We start from the raw sequence: 18179 nt of genomic DNA on the forward strand, positions 1-18179 counted from the left end.
GACGACGCGGTCGCCAAAAGGCCGTCTCCCTTTTTACGTGCTTTCCCTCGCCCTTTTTCTCGACGATACCCCACCCGGCTCCACCTTCCCGCTTTCACCTGTTCTGTCTTTCTTCCAAGCTTTTTTCCCAAGCGCGTGTGCCCGTTTTTATTGCGTCGTTGCCGAACGCCGAACGATCCTCTCCCGCTTCCGCCTCTCGTGGCCGTCTCTCGGGGCCGTAGAAGTGAGCGAGAGCGGACAATGCGTTACAACAACAATTCGATACGGCGAGACTAGAAGCACGAAGAGTGAGAAGGTCGATCAGGCGCGCCAGTACTGCGCGACCGAGTGGATGCGGTCGAGCACAGAGGTGAAGTAGCTCGTGTCGTTCAGAAGCGCCTCAAACTCCTTGATCGCCTCTTCCTCCGAGAGGTTGAGGAGGAACTTGTCCTGGACCTGCATGAGGTTGATCATTGTCAATTGACGATTTCGCTCGCCAGTACGTACGTCGTGGAACACCTCCGAAGGATGTATTACACAACGAGCGGAGTCCGCGAATGCGTACCTTCATAACGGCCTTGTCCGGCTCGAGCTTGATGTCGGGAATGTTGCCGTCGACCATGAGCGCGACGAGGTTGATGAGAAGGTTTGCATTCTTGCGCAGTGTCGTGAAGCCCGTGTAGCACAGGTTCTTGAAGCGCGCATAGTGCGGCGAGTGCATCCCGCCCATGGCGTCGACCATCTCTTTGCATACCTTGACGGCCGGCGGGAACGGCTTGGGGTCGCGGCCGAGGATGTAGCCAAAGTCGACTGTGAAAGCGCTACGTCGTGAGCACGACCTTCAGTAGCGTAGCACAAGGACACGAGAAAGACGCACCATGGAAGAAGTGACCATCGGGCGAGAGCAGAAGGTTGTCGAGGTGCCGGTCGCCAACGCCGAGGAGGTATGTGACGACGCAGTAGCCGGCTGCGGAGTGCGCTTGTCAGTGTCTCGCTTCCGGAATACCGCAGAGGTCGCTGGAACACACCGCAGCTGCGTATGTACGTATCGAGCACCTCGGGCTTGACACCGTATGTGCCGACGCTGCCAGGGTCTGCATGTCCCTCGCGCAAATACCCAAGCAGGCCCTGCTGGCCATACTCGAACGTGATGTCCTGCAGCGTCCTGCTCGGCACGAACTGGACCATGCCGTCGATCTGGCCCGTCGCGAGGACGCGGTACGGCATGAGCTTAAGGTCGAGGTTCTCGTTGCGCAGGAGGCGATCCATGAGCGTGAAGAGCTGGATCACGAGCTGGTCTTGCCGCAGGTCGTCTCCGTTCTTGAAGATGACGGGATACGGCTCGCCCGTCGTCGTTTGCAGCTGCAGCCGCAGAGGGAACAGGTTCGACTTGAAGACGGAGGACGATTCGGCGTCGATGCCCGTGACGAGCACTCGCGCGTCGAGCGGGAGCGGAATCGGCGGTGAGAACGTGCTCAGCCCCAATGACGACGACTGCAGCGCCGAGCGCAGCTTCTCGATCTTTTTCGGCCGCGCGTCCTTTGACTGGCGAAGCGATGTCGCGAGCTGTGTGATGCGCTCGATGAACTCGCCCTGTCGCCGCAGCGCGTCGAGCTGGTCCATGTCGTCGCGGTGGACCTGCCAACTCTCGTCCCTGTCAGCATCAGCAGAGGGAAGCTGGGCAACAGATTCGACGCACCTCCTGCATCTTGCGCTCAAACTTGGCCGCAATCTCGTCAAACATTCTCCCTCTCGCCTCGTCCTTGCGCTCGACTTGGATGTACCAGTAGAAGCTATTGCCCAACACGGGGTTGTTGGCGCTGCGCTCAATGAGAAAGTCCTCGAGGGTAGGGAGCGCGTCGTCGGCGCTCGAAGCAGCGGCGGCGGCGGAGCGGTGGTGTGCGCGGGAGTGGCGCAGGGATGCGCTCGGCGAGATGGAGGAGGCGGATGGAGAAGTGGGCGGCGGTGCGGGCTCGAACTTGAGCGCCTGGACCAGTTGCAGCAGGTACAGCATGAGCTCCTGCTCTCGCTCGCAGAGTCAGCACGGTTACAACGACGGAGCATTTGGGCGAGAAGCGCACCTCGTCGTCCGCCCTCTCGAGCTGCCGCACGGCATACGCGCGCACCCTTCGATCCCGGAACCCTTCGGCCGGGCCGAGCAGTTCGAGCGCGTCGTCCATCTCAACCTCGCTCCACATGGGCAGGAGCGTCTCGACAGCCTGCTTGGCCTCACCCGGGTCGGACCACACGACCGACTTGAGAAACTTGGTGAGGGCGCGCTTGTCGCGCGTGAGGTAGAAGCGGAACTTCCACAGGAGGTCACGCTGCGGCGTCGTCAGGTCCTGCGTCGGCGGGTAGCGGAGGATTTCCTGTGCGGGCGAAACAGCCATAAGCACAGCGTCTCTCTCGGAACGACACGGAGACGCGGATGTCCCGAGGCTGGTGCCGCACATTGAGCTCGTCGCGGATTTTGGCATTCGGCTTGAGCTCCCGGTCGAGCGGTCCGTTGCGATGGTCTCGCACCAGTCGACGATGCTTCGCCTCGACGGGATTCTTGCGCACGATCTCCGGGTCGACGATTGTAAAGAGCGAGGCTTCGGCCGCGGCGAGAGCGGACGAGGTCGACGCGGCGGCGACGCCTTGTGCCGAAGCGGCGGTCGTTGCTGGTGCGGCAAGGGTCGAAGACAGGGTGTGCGATGAGAGAATGGGGAGAGGGTATTCCTGCAGACCGAGGACCAAGGTCAAAAGCGGTGTTCGCGGCCAGCAAAGCGACGAGGCACCTTACGGGCTCGCTGAAGACGACAGGAAAGTCGAAGCGTGGAAGGTCGATGTAGAGGAAGAGGTTGTCCGACTTTTCAGACTCGGCCTGTGCGAATTGGCGCGTGAGATCGTCCACGCGGAAGGGCGGACTTCGCGCAAGCAAACGCACCTTGTGGATCTTTTCAATCTGGCGGAAGGCGAGCTTATCGAGCCAGTCGAGACGAGCGATGTCTCCGCGCTCGTGCTTCTTGACGAGCTTCTCGAGGCGGCCCATCTCGTCCTTGAGCCCGACCTTGCTCGGCGTCTCGGACTCTGCGCTCCCGTCTGCGCGCACGCCCTTCCAGAGGTAGAGGCGCTGCTTGCCCTTCTTCAGGGTGCACTTGTTGCCGAAGAGGCGCAGGGTCGCGCCGCCGACGACGGCACGCTGGCGCGGGCCGGCAATATCAAAGACGGTGACGGCAAGCTGGGCGCCGAGAGGCAGGTCGCGGTACTTGACGGGTAATGTAATGTGCTCGTTCCAGTCGACCTGGGTGCGCGACTTGAAGGCCTTGTGGGCGGTCTGGAGAGGCGGGACGAGGCGCTTGTTGTCGGCCCAGAGTTCGAGGTGGACATAGAGGTCCGAGGGGAGGGCCTGCTGGAAGCCGTGGTGGCGGAGCTCGGGGTGGTCGAGGAGGTCGGGGAGGCCTCGCTGAGGCAGCAAGCCTTGGAACGAAGCGACTTTGACGGTTACGAGATGCGCGAGGTCAGAGTGCTTGACGAACGAGAGCTGCGTCTCGAGTGCGCCCGACGCCGGGTGAGCGAGCGAGTCGAGCCCCGCCATCACAGCGCTCGCAACACAACACCGTCTCGCAGAGTCAGAGCAGCGGGACGAGGGACAAGAAGCGAACCGGCCCCACTCGGCTCTCGTCCTCGAGCCAGTCTCTCGCCGCGCGCAGGGCGGGGCTGGGCCAGGGAAGAGCGCAGGCGAATGCCGCCCAAGCAGCGCTACAACCCCGTCTCGAGCGCCAGCTTCCTCGACCTCAAGGCGACCCTCTCGTCCGCCTCTCGCCCTCATCTCTGCAAAGCTCTCGCGCCCCGCTGACACCCCGTGCACCCGCGCAGCAAGCACGAGGACGACTTCAAGAAGTCTCGCCAGCTCGGGCAGCCCTCGACCATCGCCGGCGGGGTTCCTCGCACGAGCAAGAAGCTCCCGACCTGGGCGAGGCAGAACAAGGGCCTCGCAGCGAGGGCCGCGCGGGACCAGGTCGTTTACGAGGATGATGTCGGTACGGGCAAGGACCCCGCTCAGGCCAAGGCGCACCTGGCAAAGAAGGCCGCCATCTACGACAAGATTCGGTGCGTCTTGCGCGCGCCCTTCTCTTCTTCTCTGCGCATCCTTTGACCGACTCCTCGCGCTCGCAGAAAAGGAAAGACGGGCGGATTGACCGAAGCGCAGATCGACGCCCTTCTCGTCGACTTTGACCGCGAAGACGGCGCCGCTGCTTCCTCGGACGACGACTCTTCTCACGGTTCCGATGTCGACGAGAGCCTGACCGTGCCCGACCGGCTGATAGAGCCTGATGGCAACGATGACGAGGTACGCTTCCTCTCCCCCGAACCCGACTTTGCGCACCCTAACCCGCACTCGCCGATCCCGCAGCCCGGCCCAGCCCTCACGCACACTTCCGACCCGCTCGTCGAGTACACCGACGAATTTGGGCGCACGCGCCTCGTCCCGCGGTCCGAAGTCCCGCGCGGCGCGCCGTTCCGCGACCCGAACGGAGCCGAGCAGCAGGTGTACTTCCAGCAGGGGCAGGACGAGCGGTTCGGGGACGAGGGCCCGCGGGCGGACGCACCGAGCGCATTCAAGCCGGGCGAGGGGCCCGATCCGTGCGTCGGTCTCTACCCATCTCCCGCAGCGGCAACGCGAGACTGATGCGCGGACCCCGGTCAGGTCCAACGTCTACTACGGCGACCAGACCTCGTTCCCCGTCTTTCAGCCCGACCCCGAAGTCCTCGCGCGACGCGCCGCGACGCTCGCCGCAGCCGCAGCCGCGCCGCTCGTGTCGCACTACGACTCGACGCAGGAGAACCGCACGCGTGGCGCTGGCTTCTACCAGTTCAGCGCCGATGAGGAGGAGCGCAGGAAGCAGATGGAGGCGCTCAAGGGGGAGCGGGAGGAGACAGAGCGGCGGAGGAGAGAAAGGGACGAGAAGGGGGACGAGGTGAAGAGGGAACGGGAGAGGGAGAAAGACGAACGGAAGAGGCGCATCGAGGAGAAGAGGCGAGAGGTCGAAGAGAAGCGCAAGAAGGCGCGTGCGGCGTAGGTGTTCCACTGCCGTTCTCTCCAGCATGTCCGTTGTCCATTTGCACTTGTTGTATGCAAAGCCATGTCCTACCAATCTCTTCCTTCCACACCTTTCCGCCGCATCGCATCGCTGCAACAGTCCCGCCAGGTCTGCACAAGCTCAAGCTTGCGTGTTTTCTCCTGCGTCTCCGCCTCAACTGCACCCTCGGAATTCTCGTCAGCGTCGTCGGATCCGCTTGCGCCGAAGACGGACACGCCGGTCGCGAGACCCGGCCACCAGCGAGAGCTCCGGTCGCGCAAGTCTGCTGCGGCCGGTTTTCCGGGGGTTGTGCCAACCGTCGTGCGCGTACCGTCCGGCGCAACAGGCAAAGGCACCGAGGAGTAATCGAAAGGCAGGCTCGGGATTTGGCTGAAGAAGCCGACGTAGGGTGACGAGGGGTACCCAACTGTGATGAGCTTGCGGGTTTGTTCAAGAAGTGCGGGGACCTCTGGCACGTTTGCATCGCAAAGATGCCAGAAGCGGTCCAGCAGAGCCACAGCGTCTGCCAGGAGCTGTTAGTAAGCGAAGGCGTCTCAGCTCTTCGAGAACCTCGGTGCGATAGCTAAAGGATTTTACGCACTGCTGTGGACTTTTGCAGCTGGAGTGAAGCAGGCTCAAGCTGGCGGATCCGCCGCTTCATAGCCCAGATGAGGAGGTTGGCGGAAACTGGTGCAAGGAAGGGCGGAACACTCCGCTGAGTCGGAGGTGGCCGGAAGCGGTCAAGGAGTGGGTAGTAGACAATGCTGCCCGGCCTTTCCTCGAGCGGAGAGCGGTAGAAGATATCTGGCGAGGTGAAGTCGGCCCCGAAGACTGGGACAAGCAGGGCCGGCTGATGCTCAAGGCACGCGTAAAACAGCGCAAAAGCTGGCCGCACCGGGGCTAGTGGCTTGCTCTGCACGGATCTCAGCTCATGTTGCGGTTGAGACGGCGTCGGAGACGGTGCAGGCGAGCTGGCCTGCGCGTGACGAGCCAACTGGTACTGGAATTCGCACGCGAGACGCGCGAGGACGGCGTCCTCCGAGGGCAGGAAGTCGAGGTGGCCTTGTTTGAAAGCGACGTGCAGGTCATGTGCGACTACAGGTGTCAAGGGAAATGAGCATCGGCATTGGGATGGAGCGCTGCCAACAAGTCATGAGCAACGTACGAGGTAGTCGGTTGGAGGGAAGGTAGTAACGGGCTTCGCCCGGCACTACATTTTGCTGAATCAGAAAGTCAATCTGGCCAAGAACGGCGACGCAGTCAGTCCTAGGCTGGGGTATACGCGCGGACACGGTACAAAAGAGATTGCTCCGCTCGCACGCTGTCGAGTGTCCTCTGCTCCATCACTTGAGGGCGAGCGGAGAGAACGGCACAACAAACGCACGTGTCGGTCTCCCGCGCCACGAGCATCGGGGACAATGTGCGCCGAGTCGGGCTTGCCGGTGCGGAGCGTGCCAGACAGCACGCACGGGCGCACCGAAAGCGTCGTGCCCCGCCGTACGTTGGTCTGGACCTCGTAGAGCACGTGCATGACCTCGGACCACGGTCCAGCTGCCTGCGACACTTCATCGTCGGGCCACTCGATCCTGCTCATCTCGCTCACGATGCCCGACCAGTCCCACACGCCTGAACCGCTCGCCGCGGACACCTTTGCGCGGTAACGCGACTCGAACGATGTGGCACGTGCGGAGAGCGCTGGCGAGGGCAGCGGTTGGTCGGAGGATGCGGCGCTCATGGCGCGGCGGCACGACAGCACAACAGAAGGCAAGATGACGACGAGCGGCAGAGCGCGGAGAGAGAGCGCGTGCCTAGGCAGCTATCGACGAAGCAGCAGAGAGACACGTGAGCAAGCACTGACACAATCAGGTGGAGAAGCACGCTGCGTCGCCGCCGTCGCAGAAGACGCGTGTTTTCCGACGCGTCTCACATTCGAGAATTCGCTGCAGCAGGCTTGTTCGGGTACAGGCTACTGTAAGACCGACGGACAGGAGCCTTTTCAGCTTGAGCGGAAGAGTCGCGACAACTTCTCGCCCTTCCGTCTCCTGGCAAGCTCGTGAAAGCTTGTGCTGCCTGTGTGACACGCAAGCAGACGCGCATGTGAGGCAGATCTACTACGTTCAGATCGCAACGAAGGATCGAGGTGCCCGAGCCGGTTGCAGTGACATTTGAGAGGGCCCGCGAAATGGACAGGAATGCGGAGCCTACGTCCTTCTCCTCCGCGATGTGGTCCTTGGACTTGACGCATCTTGCTGCTCTACTCGAGGTACCGAAGACACGTGAGAAGTAGTCCGTGCCCCGTGAGGCAGACGTAGGTAGTCCCAACGATATTGAACGGGGCACGGCTGTCAACACAGCGCACCAAGCGGCAATCGTCAGCTCAGGTTTCGCGCAACTACCAAGACGAGAGTGGAGACCGCACCTGTAGCGCAAAGGGTGAAGGCAAGCCCGAGAGCCAAGTAGGCGGAATCGCGGAGCTCAAGCAGAGACGGGATGGTGTGTCGAGACTGCACTTGAAGGCGGCGCCGTCCTGCGCTTCGATCGTCGATGGCAGCCGAAACTTGCCAGGGGGTCTCGCCACCCCCGAGACGCTTACCCGCCGCTCACGGGCGGGATGGGGCACACGGTCTCGCCTCCCTTGAGGAAGACGCTCGCCTCGTCCTCCTCGTCGACCATCTCCTCGTCGACGCTCCATGCGCTGCGCTCGAGTACGCGTGTAAACTCGTCGTTTTCAGCGTGCACGACCGCCGTGAGGTGCGTGCGGAGGAGCGAGAGCGGGAAGGGAGAGGGCGTGGTGGGGAGCGAGATGCTTTGCGACGAGGGCTCGCCCGGCAGAGAGGTGCGAATGCCGGCAAAGTAGAGCAGATGGATCTGTTCGCTCGCAAGATCAGCACCTTCCGCTAGAGCAGCGAGTCGAGCGAGATGGACGCACTTCGACCATGTCCAAAACGGACTCGAGAGGAGCTGGAGAGCGGACGCTAGAGTGCGCTGTAGCAGGTCGTTGTGCGTTGTCTGAGCTCGCGCGGCGCTCGAGCGGGGCCGCGCACACGAAGTCGACGGATGCGTGACAAGTGCAAGGGCAACCCTGCAGCAGTTTCGACGGCCACAAAGTCAAGCAGTCCCGCGCAACGAGCTTCCCGGCCTTCCAGCCGCAGCAACGAGACAGGGTATCTATGCGGTCGTCGATGCAATAACGCGGAAACAAAGTCTATCTACCGGGAGGAAGGTGCTTAGATGAACGAGTTCTTCTCGAGGTAGTCGACAATGATCTTGACGCCTGTCTCGATGTCGACCTCGGCCGTCTTGATGTGCAGCTCGGGCTTCTCGGGCGCCTCGTACGGCGCAGAGATGCCCGTGAACTCTGCAGGCCAGAGAGCAGAGTCAGCGACAATCTCCGGGGTGGACGACTCAGCGCTCTTGGGGTTGCCAGTCTGTCCGAACCCGCAGCACGAAGACGGGGCACGCACCCTTGATGACACCCGCGCGCGCCTTAGCGTACAGGCCCTTCGGGTCGCGCTTCTCGACCTCGGCGAGCGGCGCGTCGACAAAGACCTCGAGAAACGTAATGTTGCTCTCGTCGTGGATCTTGCGCGCGAGCGCGCGGTCGGCGAGGTACGGCGAGATGAAGGCCGTGAGGGTGGTGGTGCACGACGAGGCGACGAGCTTGGCGACCTGTCGACAGCTCGCTTTCGCGGTCAGCGACTTCCGGCAAGAGGAGCAGGGGCCGTAGAGACGTACCTCGCCAACGCGGCGGATGTTCTCCTCGCGGTCCTTGGGCGAGAAGCCGAGGTCCTTGTTCAGGCCAAAGCGGACGTTGTCACCGTCGAGGCGGAACGCGCGCTTGCCCTTCTGGAGAAGCTCGAGCTCGAGAGCGCAGGCGAGAGTCGACTTGCCCGAAGCTGTGTGCACAAGAGGCGTGAGCTCGGTATTCCTCTTTGGGCACTTAAGGCGGCTGCGCAAGACCAGCTGAAGCTGAGTGAACGAGGTTGAGCGAGGCTACTTACCCGAAAGACCGGTGAACCAGATGGTGACACCCTTCTGGCCGACAAGCTCCTCGCGCTGCTTCTGCGAGACACCCTCGTGCCAGACGATGTTCTTCGAGACGGGCTCGGAGGTCGAGTTGGGGGCCGACATGGTTGGGAGGGACAAGGGAGGTTGGGGGAAGGGGACAAGCTGTCCCACGGGCAAAAGTGCGTCAGCGATGGCTACTGGTGGCAGATGGCGCTGGTGTAAAGGTCAAGGCATGGCCATCGCTGGAGTCGGTTCTTTGGGACGCAGAACGAACTCCAATGGCATTGCGGCTGAGGTGCGGCGCAGCAGCACCGCACCGCGTGCAGCATGCTTTGAGATGGCAAGGAATGCCCACTAGCACGGCACGCAGGCGAGGTTGCAGACCGGTCACTCATCCGATCGAGTCTCGGCGGACGAGGTGCGCAGGGCGGCTGATGGCATGGGGAAGCCGCCAGCTGGTCGGCAGCGGTAGTTGCAGTCCGCATGAACACGGACTCACTCACAAGAAGCACAAAGACGCGGAAGCGAGAGTAGCGAGAGCGAGAGGAGCGTCGAACGAACTCAAGCACGCGATGCAACCAGCGCCGCGCCCTTGACAGCTTCTTGTGCAGACTGTGCCAGCTGGAGAGCCTCACAGAAACTTTCTACGAGCCTGCGTGCTCTCACAAAGCTCCACGAGGTCTCATACTCGCTCGCGGATTTCATCACCTTTGCTCGGAGATGAAGCCCGGCTCTCGCTCTCGCACACCCTGCACCCTCCGAGATGGCGTCTGAAGCACTCAAGCAGGCTATGCAGGAGCTCGCAGCGTCCGGCGAGGCTCCAGAGCTCGGCGCTCTCCCGCCCTCGAAACTCGGAACCCAGCAGCACTGGGACGAGGTCCGTCTGGCATCATCTCGGCATCCTGACAAGGCGTGGCCGAGCTGATCGCACACTGGCAGGTCTATGAGCGCGAGGTCAAGATGTTCGAGGAGATCGGCGACGAGGGCGAGGTCTGGTCTGTTTCACCGGCTCTCTCGCTCTCGTCGCAACGACAGCTGACTCCGTGTCCGCCCAGGTTCGGCGAGGACTCGGCACAGGACATGGTCGAGTGGGCAGAGGAGCACTTCCCGAAGCTCGACGGGCGGATATTGGATGGTGCGTCTCGCTCAGCTTTCCGTGGGTCAGCTACATCTGCTGACCAGTGACCGCCTGCGTCCCCCCTCCTTTGGCAAACCCGCTCTACTGCGTGTGTGCTCGAATGCAGTCGGCACCGGCAACGGCCAGCTCCTCTTCGCCTTCTCTGCCGCCGGCTACACCTCCCTTACAGGCGTCGACTACTCGCCCCTCTCGATTGAGCTTGCGCAGAGCATTCTCGCCGCCCGCACCGGCCCAACATCCACAAAAGACGACGAGGACAAGGAGCACTCGCTCGCTTCGCCTCCACCGCGCTTTTTCGTCGCCGACATCCTCCAAGTCGCGCTCGGCCAACCCGTACCGCACGTCACGGACACGGATGCGCCATGGGAGCTAATTACCGACAAAGGGACGTATGACGCTGTGTGCCTGAGCGACGAGCAGAAGGACGAAAGGCGGCTGCAGGAGCTGTATGTCGAGTCGGTCGCCAAATTGCTGCCGAAGGGAGGGCTTTTCCTCATTACCTCGTGTGCGCACTCTTCCAGCTATGGTCCTGCTTTCCGCGCTCGAGGCGATGCTGTGGCTGACGCCTTGGTTTTCGTACAGGCAACTGGACTCAGGCGGAGCTCGAGAAGGCGTTCGTTTCCGAGGCAACAGGTGCGACCATCGTTGTTGTCGCGCGTTCGCGAGCACGGCATCTCTGCTGACGCGCTAGTTCTGCAGGCCTTGTCGTCCACTCGAACATTCCCCGAGCGAGCTTCCAGTTTGGCGGCAACACCGGCTCGACGATCACGACCGTAGCGTTCGAGAAGCGATAGACGCTGTTCGCGGGCGTTTGGAACACGCTGTGTCAACCAGAGATCAGGCGCTCCTGTGCTTTGCAAAGCTCTGCGCATCGAGATGTGAGAGCTTCGTCCGCTTCCGGTGCCCTCCCTCCTTCGTTACCGACTATCGACGGGGCGAAAGACGCGCTGAGGTGATCTTTGAAACTGGAATCAGCTCGGAACCCTTGTGAAGCCCCACCGACGAGGAAAGGAGCCACAGCGTCGTTGCAGCTACATGATGCCGCAGCTCGCTACGATCCGCTAGCAGCAGCCGCCGTCGTGAACTGCGGGATGTCGAACCAGCTGTCAAAGCTGTGTCCGAGCAGCTCGTTGTCGAGCCACATGTCGATCTCGCCCGTCGCGGGCGCAGCAGGCAGCTCTGCTCCTCCTCCCGCCGCAGCGCCGTTCCGCGGCGTGACCGTCCCGCCCCAGTATTGCGCGCCGCCGTTGGCCTCTGTCAGGCGCGACAGATCTGCCGGGTTGTGATAGCCGACGGGCGTGACTGCGCCTGAGGGGAGGACAGCCGACTCGGCTGAGAAGGCCGTGTGGTGAAGGTCTACGAGCGCCGCCGCGCCGCCGAGGGTGCCGTCGATCGAGTGTAGTCGCTGTAGCGCTCGGGTGATTAGGGTGAGGTACCGGCCTGCAGGATGCGAGGCGTCAGTATACGAGTCAGACCCGGCGAGCGGGGAGGCGCAACGCACGAGCGAGGTCGCAGCTCGGCGACGCGTTGCGAAGCGCTTGTCCAAGCGTGTGAATCGCGCCATCGATTGGCTCATGTCGGCGATGAGCACGCAGGACGAGCATGCGCGCTGCGACGAAGCACGACCAGGCCAAATAAGGCGAGCGAACGGGGACGAGTTGCGTGAGCGCCGCAATGGACTGCGCAGCCTTGTGAGCCTTCTCCACCGCGAGCAGGTTCGGCGAGAGGTTGCGGAAGAGCGGGTAGGCGACCTGTGCAGGGACGCGTCAGTTGCTGTGGGCATTGACAGGGAAGTTTGGAAAGCGCACGAGCGACAGAAGCTTGATCGTGCTTGCCCAGTAGAGCGCCATGACCAGAACGCAGTTGTCGTCCTGCTTGACCTCCTTGACCTCGGCAGGAAGCGAGTTGTACCATCGTTCGAGTCGAGCTTCGAGCGAGTCCGTCTCCTGGACAAACAGCTGCACATCCTCGTACTTGAGGCGATGGAGTTGATGCACATGACCGAGCAGGTCGCAGACCTCGATGAGAGCGGTGAAGCCGATGTCGAGGGATGTAGCCGAATACGAAGGAGAAGCAAACGCCGAAGGGTGAAGTCGCGGCGAGCGGAAGAGAGGCGCTGTGGTCGGTTCCTGCGTGTTTCGAATGATGAGCCCATCGACTTCCGATCAAGGGGAAAGCTTGAGCTACGTACCATGACGTGCGACCAGGAAGCCGCAGAAGCAGGTAGACGCCGTGAGATTTGTTGGTCGAGAAAAGCAAAGCTGCACGTGACGAGCGCGTCAAGGGGGCGAACGAGGGATGCAGAGCAGAGACACACGCACTCCCAGCCAGTAGCTGAGGCAGACCATCGGTCCAGCATAAAGATGGACCAGAAGAGACGCCGCCGGTCCTCCTCTTCGGCGAACGAGGTGGGCGTTCCCAGAAGCTGGAGTGGCGATACACTGGCGACCGCCTCGTGCGTATTTGTACTCTCTTGAAAAAGGAGCATGTGACTTGCTGTGTTGGGAAGTCATGTCAAGAAAGGCGTGCTTCTGGCGAGAAATCCGTAACGCACCAGTTCTCGTCAACAGGGCGAGGGCGCCCCATCCATTGGGGGTCGTGTTTCCAACCATGTCATCTAGCGCAACCAGCGCAAGCGCCTGAAGCGTTGCCAGCGATGTCGTCGACATGCTGAGGAGAATGATGCGGTTGCGAGCTCGCTCGCGGAAGTGATCCTTCGTTGGTAAGGTTGTGCCCCATCGCTGGTCTTGCGAAAACTGCAACTGAAACTCAGACCTTCTTGAGCGGAGAGCACAAGAATCGGATGGGACGCACACGCAGGGACGCGACGACGACGCCATAGACGGGGATGGGCCAGTCGCGCGTACCATCTGGTAAGTCGAATGGCTGCAACTCCTCTCGCCGAGCTATAGGGCAGTATGGGGCGACGTTTGTGTAGAAGAGCTCGATGCTGTTCGACAATGTATCAGTTCTGATCAGCAACTCCGACAGCGAGACGCCGACGTCGAGAAGAACGCACAGGGAGTACAGGAGGTCGTCGGGCGGGAGGTCAAGCTCGACTGCAGACGGCTGTGTGACTGGTGAGGCATGTACAGAACCGGCTAACACGGGCGGTGCCGCCATCTGCGAGCTGATCTGCGTGTCGTGTTGGTAGCCGAGAGTCGGAGGGTGAAATGTCAAGGAAGAGGGCGTCGAGCCCGCCGGTGCCGATAACGCCGACGAGCCGCCTCGCTGCTCGAGCTCCTGGACGCGCCGTTCGAGCAATCTATGCGCTTGCGCATCGGTGAGCTGAACAAAGGGGCAGGCAGAGATCAACGCACTGCAGCTGCTCGAGCACGCTAGCGGGCAGCCCGCTCTCCTGCAGCGCCTTGACGCTCGCTTCGACGGAGCTGTCGGTGAGATGACCGTCAATTTGGACGTCCCGAGCAAGGCAGGTCCATCGCTCACCTCACGCGGTCCATGAGCAAGTTGGACATGCCGGCCTTGAGACCCGGTTTCTGACGAGGTCTGCATCGACAAGAGGTCAGAGGCGTCTCAAAGAGGCGCAAGGGCTGAGCGTACCGGTACTCGCATGGTTCGGGTACGCCGGCGCCCGCGCATGGCCCGCAGACAGGCCTTGCCGAGTCGCACTTGATCTTCCTGCCTACCCCCGAAGCGTCAGCGGGGTTGTGCCAGGACAGAGTACATGCCACGCACTACGGCAGGTCGTGCAGCTGCAGGGAAGAGGCAGATCAGCGAGGAGGTGGGGGAACCTGAGTGTGCCGCGAAAGCGCACCTCGTCGCAAGGGGACGGTCGATTGGTCCGCCGCCGGTCGACTCGGCGGACGTAGAGCGGTCTGGCGGCATTCTGGCTGCGCACGCGACAGCGAGGAGAGCGGTCGCTGCGAGGGACACCTTCGCTCCGGCAGCTTCGGGTGTCGCTTCGTCCGCTTTGCTCTCTCTGCGTCTCCTGCCTGCGAGGGGGCGTGCGAGTCGCACAGTGCCGCGCCTCATGCGGTGCTGCTCGCGCTCAAGCGTCCGCTGCAGTCCGCACTCCCTCATTCGCGTCTCGGACTGATGGTACCGCGGTCCGCCGCGTCGGGGCATTTTCGCTTCGGCTGTGTTCTGCCTCTGCCGTGCTCTCCCAGGCTTGCTCTGCTGTATCGCTTCCGCTCGAAGACGCAGCTTTGACTCCGGCTATCCCGCGCGCCGCCCGCTTGCGTCCCGACTCGCCCCCCACTTCGCCTCTTCCCCTCGACCATGGCGCTCGCCGCATCCAACCTGCTGCGCAACAGGATCGTCGCCATCACCGGCGCGTCACAAGGTATCGGCCGCGGGATTGCAGTTGGCTGCGCGCAGGCAGGCGCGCGCGTCGTCGTCCACCATCTCGGGTCCGACGGCGCAAGGAAGGATGCGCGAGGACTCGTGCGGGAGATTGAAGAGATCCGGCGAGACTCTGGCGGTCTCACTGGCGAAGAGCGCGAAGGGCCCGCGGCAATCGAGGTCGCGGGCGACATTGCAGACCCATCTACGGCCGACGAAATCGTCCGTGCCGCGGTCTCGACGTATGGCCGCATTGACGGGCTCGTCAGCAACGCTGGCATCTGCCCGTTCTTCTCCTTCCTCGACATCCCGCACGACGTGTGGCGCAAGACGCGTAGCGTCAATCTCGACGGCGCTTTCTACGTTGTTCAGGCTGTCGCGAAGCAGATGAAGGAGCAGCAGCCGCAGGGCGGGGCTATCGTCGCCGTTTCCTCTATCTCAGCTCTCGTGGGCGGCGGTGAACAAGCGTTCGTCTCTTTCATGTGCCATGCGAGACGACGATTCCGCACCTCCTTGCGTCCTCGCGACAAGACTGATCACGGCATTCAGGTCCTGAGCTGACTTGCTCTCCCGTCCAGTCATTACACACCGACAAAAGCGGGAGTCAAGTCGCTCATGGAGAGCTGCGCCATCTCGCTTAGTCCGTACAAGATCCGCTGTACGTCCTCTGTCGCTTTCACGTCGGCACGCCTAAACCTTGCGGATTTCGGTACATCGAGCTCACGGGCACACTTCTCCCTGCAGGCAACTCCGTCCTTCCCGGTACGTCCACTCTTGCTGTGCACCGTGGCTTGCCCTCCGCGCGCAGCTCCAGAACAGTCTGACACCTTTCTTACCCAACTCCCCAGGGACCATTGAGACGCCTATCAACGCCGAGGACCTGTCAAACCCAGAGAAGCGCGCCCACATGGAGAAGCGCATCCCGCTCGGCCGTCTCGGACGGCCGGAAGACATGGCCGGCCCGACCGTATTCTTGCTGAGCGAAATGGCGCAGTACGGTAAGTCCCGTCCGACGCTCTGTCATTTGTTTTGCGCTCTACTCCTTGCTGATGCGCTGTTTCTCCAGTGACGGGCACGTCGGTGCTCGTGGATGGCGGAGCGTTCGTGAACCTGCAGTAGACTTGCGCAGCTCAGCAACCACGGCCTGACCGTGCTTCTAGATTTGCGCCTTTTGTATCGACAGAAATGCCAGCCAGCAAATACTGGGGACTCCGATGCCAGCCCAAGTCACGCAAAGCAGTCGAGAGCCCGCATCATGCCACTCTTGAGCGCTTCTGTCGTTCAGCACTCCCACCGTCAAACGCTCAACAGCGCTGCTTCTGGCTCTGAACCGACTTGCGCAAGGGACGCGACGGAAGTGACGGCTTTCTTGATTATTCACAGAGACGGAACCGGCAAACGCGCAGATGGACAACGAAGGAATACTACGCGAGCCCGAGCTGCCGGAGAAGCAAGCTCGGCGTGCAACTCCACGCGTGACAGAACGACTGGCTCGCGAACGAGCCGTAGGGCGAGAAGCGTGGGTTAGAGGGAATCCAGCATTCGAAGAAGGTCGTGCCGCCCGAGCGGATCATCGAGCTGCGTAAGCGAGCGTGTCAGAGACTCGACGCACAAGCCGCCTGACCATAGTCATGCAAGCAAAGGGAGCCGAGAAGCACGCACCCCCAGTAGTGCAGGATGTGTTTGAGCGCAAGGTCGGAAAGGCCAGCCTTAATGAATGCCTCGCAAAGCTGCAGGGTCGAGAGTGTCAGTTGAGTCTCAGCAGCTACGCAGACAAACCGAGAGGACGTACGTAGTGGTGCAGGTACGGCGTGTTGGCAATGACAGAGTCTTTCGACTCGTACGCAATGCGGAGCGCCTTCTGCGCCTCCTCCTGCGAGTCGTGCACGCCGGCGAGGACGGCCCAAGCGTTGCTCGCCCACGAAAGCTGCTTGTCGGGACCGCTGACGAACTTCTCGCCGTCGAAGGCGGCCTTGCGGATCGCGGTGCGCAGCTCGCTGGCGAGCTTCGAGGCGGGAAGCGAGCCCTGCGGAAGCTGGATCGACGGCTCCGGCTTGCCCAGGACCTGCGAGAGCTCGACGAGGGCATTGAGGCAGAAGATGAAGATGCACTGGAAGCCGGTTGACTTGTGCAGCTTCTCCTGCCCTGCGCGCATCGTAAGTAGATCAATAGGTGCACGACGTAGTGGCAAAGGCAGACATCTCACAGTCGATGAAATGCCACTCTTCTCCACCAAGTAGCGACTTGGGCACGGGGACGTTATAGAGGAAGTCGGAGCCGATACGGCGCGCAGCGAGATTGAATTGCTCGAGCGCGATGTCGAACAGGTCCTCGCCAGCGGCTGTGTCGCCCGAGAACTTGACGTAGTCTAGGAGCGTGTTGGTGAAGAGGAGGGCATAGTCGACTAAAGGGTAAGGCACATCGTGTCAGCTCGCGAGCAGGAACTATGGACGAGCGAGAACAGTGGCGCACCAATTGAATTTCCGCCCGTATGCGGCTCAGGCTCCTCGTACGCACAGGCGCACAACAGCCCCTCATCGTTAAAGGGCATGGCGGCAAACAGATACAGACAGCGCTTGACCAGGTCGCGGTCGCGGAAGGTCTCGTAATTCGCGAGAGCTTGCAGCCTCAGGTCGCCGATCCAGAGTCGCTGATCGCGGCGAGGACCATCCTCATACACGGTGTGCATGCAATCTGGGGCCGAACAATGCGTGAGCGTTCGAGCCGACGAAGAAAAACCGGAAGGCGCACTGCGGAGGGTGGTGTGCGCCGCGGCGTCGATCTTGAGCAGCAGGTCTTTCTCCTCGGCAGTCAGACCGAGGCTTGCGGCCACGCCGCTCGTAAAAGTGAGTTCGGGCGGGTTCTGGCGCGAGACGGACGTGACGGCCGTTGCCGTAACATTCGTAAAGCTGTCCGGAAGGTCTGTCAGCATCCGTGTCCGGTGGCAAAGCAACGGGAGACTCACTGCAAGCCAAAGCGGATAGACGTGGCAATGACCTCGACCTTGATGTAACGGAAGGCGTAGCGGTTCTGGATGCGCATCGTCGTCGGCTTGTAGTGCGGTCGCTGCAGGACAACGGTCTCCTCCGGCAGCCACGACTTGGCCAGGAAGCCGCTGAGGGATTATCGCCGGTCATTACGCGCCATGGTGCTCGGGAGAAGGAGAGATGCTTACTTATACGGTTCAAACGGCTCGGCAATGTCGTTGAGCACCTCGCCAAAGGTGAGCTTGATCCGCGCGGGAGCATCGGCGGGCTCCTTCTCAAACGGCATTCCAGCGACATCAAAGGTCAGGTAGCCTGCGATGTGCTCGCCGACGTCCAGGACGAAGGTCTTGCCCGTGTTCTGAAGGGGGAGGTCCTCGACGAGAGGGACGGCAGCAGGGACCGCCTTCCATCCGAGCAAGCTCGCGTCGTCGGCAACGACCTCAACGACGTTGCGGACGGGCAGCTCGGTGCGGATGAGCTCCGGCTTGAGCTGCTCAGCGATGCTGAGGAGGCGGGCATCCGGCTCGGGGAACGGGCTCGTGTAGGTGCGCGGAGCGGGTACCATTGTTTGCTAGCGGTGTGTGTGCGAGAGCGCGAGAGCAAGAGCGAGAAAGTGGGGCCACATCGCTGAGCGGAATCACGCCGATGAGGCGGCGTGAAGACGTCGCGGCCGCGGTCGGGCCCCTCCGCGTGCCGGGC

At 62.2% G+C, this 18179-nt stretch overlaps 9 protein-coding genes across 9 annotated transcripts; 3 read left to right on the forward strand and 6 right to left on the reverse strand.

Moving 5' to 3' along the window:
* Positions 1 to 300: 300 nt before the first annotated feature.
* Positions 301 to 3559, reverse strand: VPS34 (phosphatidylinositol 3-kinase VPS34; the record flags this gene model as incomplete). The annotated part of the gene is made up of 9 exons (XM_076648956.1): positions 301 to 435; positions 545 to 789; positions 857 to 946; positions 1008 to 1617; positions 1679 to 1999; positions 2061 to 2348; positions 2431 to 2700; positions 2765 to 2845; positions 2909 to 3559. The coding sequence occupies 9 exons, from the start codon at positions 3557 to 3559 to the stop codon at positions 301 to 303; spliced, it is 2691 nt and encodes an 896-aa protein (XP_076505410.1).
* A 147-nt stretch (positions 3560 to 3706) lies between these two features.
* Positions 3707 to 5045, forward strand: JCM10292_003672 (uncharacterized protein; the record flags this gene model as incomplete). The annotated part of the gene is made up of 5 exons (XM_076648957.1): positions 3707 to 3774; positions 3841 to 4074; positions 4141 to 4315; positions 4379 to 4608; positions 4673 to 5045. 5 exons carry the CDS (start codon positions 3707 to 3709, stop codon positions 5043 to 5045), a joined length of 1080 nt encoding a protein of 359 aa, XP_076505411.1.
* Positions 5046 to 5219: 174 nt separating this feature from the next.
* Positions 5220 to 6780, reverse strand: JCM10292_003673 (HNH endonuclease signature motif containing protein; the record flags this gene model as incomplete). Its single annotated transcript, XM_076648958.1, has 5 exons — positions 5220 to 5223; positions 5280 to 5578; positions 5647 to 6140; positions 6211 to 6283; positions 6430 to 6780. 5 exons carry the CDS (start codon positions 6778 to 6780, stop codon positions 5220 to 5222), a joined length of 1221 nt encoding a protein of 406 aa, XP_076505412.1.
* An 854-nt stretch (positions 6781 to 7634) lies between these two features.
* Positions 7635 to 7983, reverse strand: JCM10292_003674 (uncharacterized protein; the record flags this gene model as incomplete). The annotated part of the gene is made up of 2 exons (XM_076648959.1): positions 7635 to 7913; positions 7975 to 7983. The coding sequence occupies 2 exons, from the start codon at positions 7981 to 7983 to the stop codon at positions 7635 to 7637; spliced, it is 288 nt and encodes a 95-aa protein (XP_076505413.1).
* Positions 7984 to 8272: 289 nt separating this feature from the next.
* MET14 (adenylyl-sulfate kinase) lies at positions 8273 to 9176 on the reverse strand (the record flags this gene model as incomplete). The annotated part of the gene is made up of 4 exons (XM_076648960.1): positions 8273 to 8403; positions 8510 to 8714; positions 8781 to 8941; positions 9047 to 9176. 4 exons carry the CDS (start codon positions 9174 to 9176, stop codon positions 8273 to 8275), a joined length of 627 nt encoding a protein of 208 aa, XP_076505414.1.
* A 640-nt stretch (positions 9177 to 9816) lies between these two features.
* JCM10292_003676 (uncharacterized protein) lies at positions 9817 to 10985 on the forward strand (the record flags this gene model as incomplete). Its single annotated transcript, XM_076648961.1, has 6 exons — positions 9817 to 9930; positions 9993 to 10048; positions 10109 to 10188; positions 10298 to 10696; positions 10774 to 10824; positions 10891 to 10985. The coding sequence occupies 6 exons, from the start codon at positions 9817 to 9819 to the stop codon at positions 10983 to 10985; spliced, it is 795 nt and encodes a 264-aa protein (XP_076505415.1).
* A 257-nt stretch (positions 10986 to 11242) lies between these two features.
* JCM10292_003677 (uncharacterized protein) lies at positions 11243 to 14037 on the reverse strand (the record flags this gene model as incomplete). The annotated part of the gene is made up of 13 exons (XM_076648962.1): positions 11243 to 11631; positions 11693 to 11942; positions 12000 to 12320; positions 12383 to 12452; positions 12513 to 12687; positions 12746 to 12947; positions 13006 to 13141; positions 13211 to 13456; positions 13512 to 13580; positions 13639 to 13698; positions 13753 to 13834; positions 13888 to 13904; positions 13967 to 14037. The coding sequence occupies 13 exons, from the start codon at positions 14035 to 14037 to the stop codon at positions 11243 to 11245; spliced, it is 2088 nt and encodes a 695-aa protein (XP_076505416.1).
* Positions 14038 to 14430: 393 nt separating this feature from the next.
* JCM10292_003678 (SDR family NAD(P)-dependent oxidoreductase) lies at positions 14431 to 15612 on the forward strand (the record flags this gene model as incomplete). The annotated part of the gene is made up of 5 exons (XM_076648963.1): positions 14431 to 14960; positions 15072 to 15151; positions 15238 to 15255; positions 15342 to 15491; positions 15560 to 15612. The coding sequence occupies 5 exons, from the start codon at positions 14431 to 14433 to the stop codon at positions 15610 to 15612; spliced, it is 831 nt and encodes a 276-aa protein (XP_076505417.1).
* A 305-nt stretch (positions 15613 to 15917) lies between these two features.
* Positions 15918 to 18045, reverse strand: JCM10292_003679 (uncharacterized protein; the record flags this gene model as incomplete). Its single annotated transcript, XM_076648964.1, has 8 exons — positions 15918 to 16071; positions 16156 to 16223; positions 16286 to 16638; positions 16700 to 16897; positions 16966 to 17187; positions 17245 to 17402; positions 17459 to 17608; positions 17669 to 18045. The coding sequence occupies 8 exons, from the start codon at positions 18043 to 18045 to the stop codon at positions 15918 to 15920; spliced, it is 1680 nt and encodes a 559-aa protein (XP_076505418.1).
* Between the last annotated feature and the right edge of the window lie 134 nt (positions 18046 to 18179).

Source organism: Rhodotorula paludigena (assembly GCF_050403205.1).
Source record: "Rhodotorula paludigena JCM10292 DNA, Rt_paludigena_JCM10292v1_ctg20, whole genome shotgun sequence".
Lineage (NCBI taxonomy): Eukaryota > Fungi > Basidiomycota > Microbotryomycetes > Sporidiobolales > Sporidiobolaceae > Rhodotorula > Rhodotorula paludigena.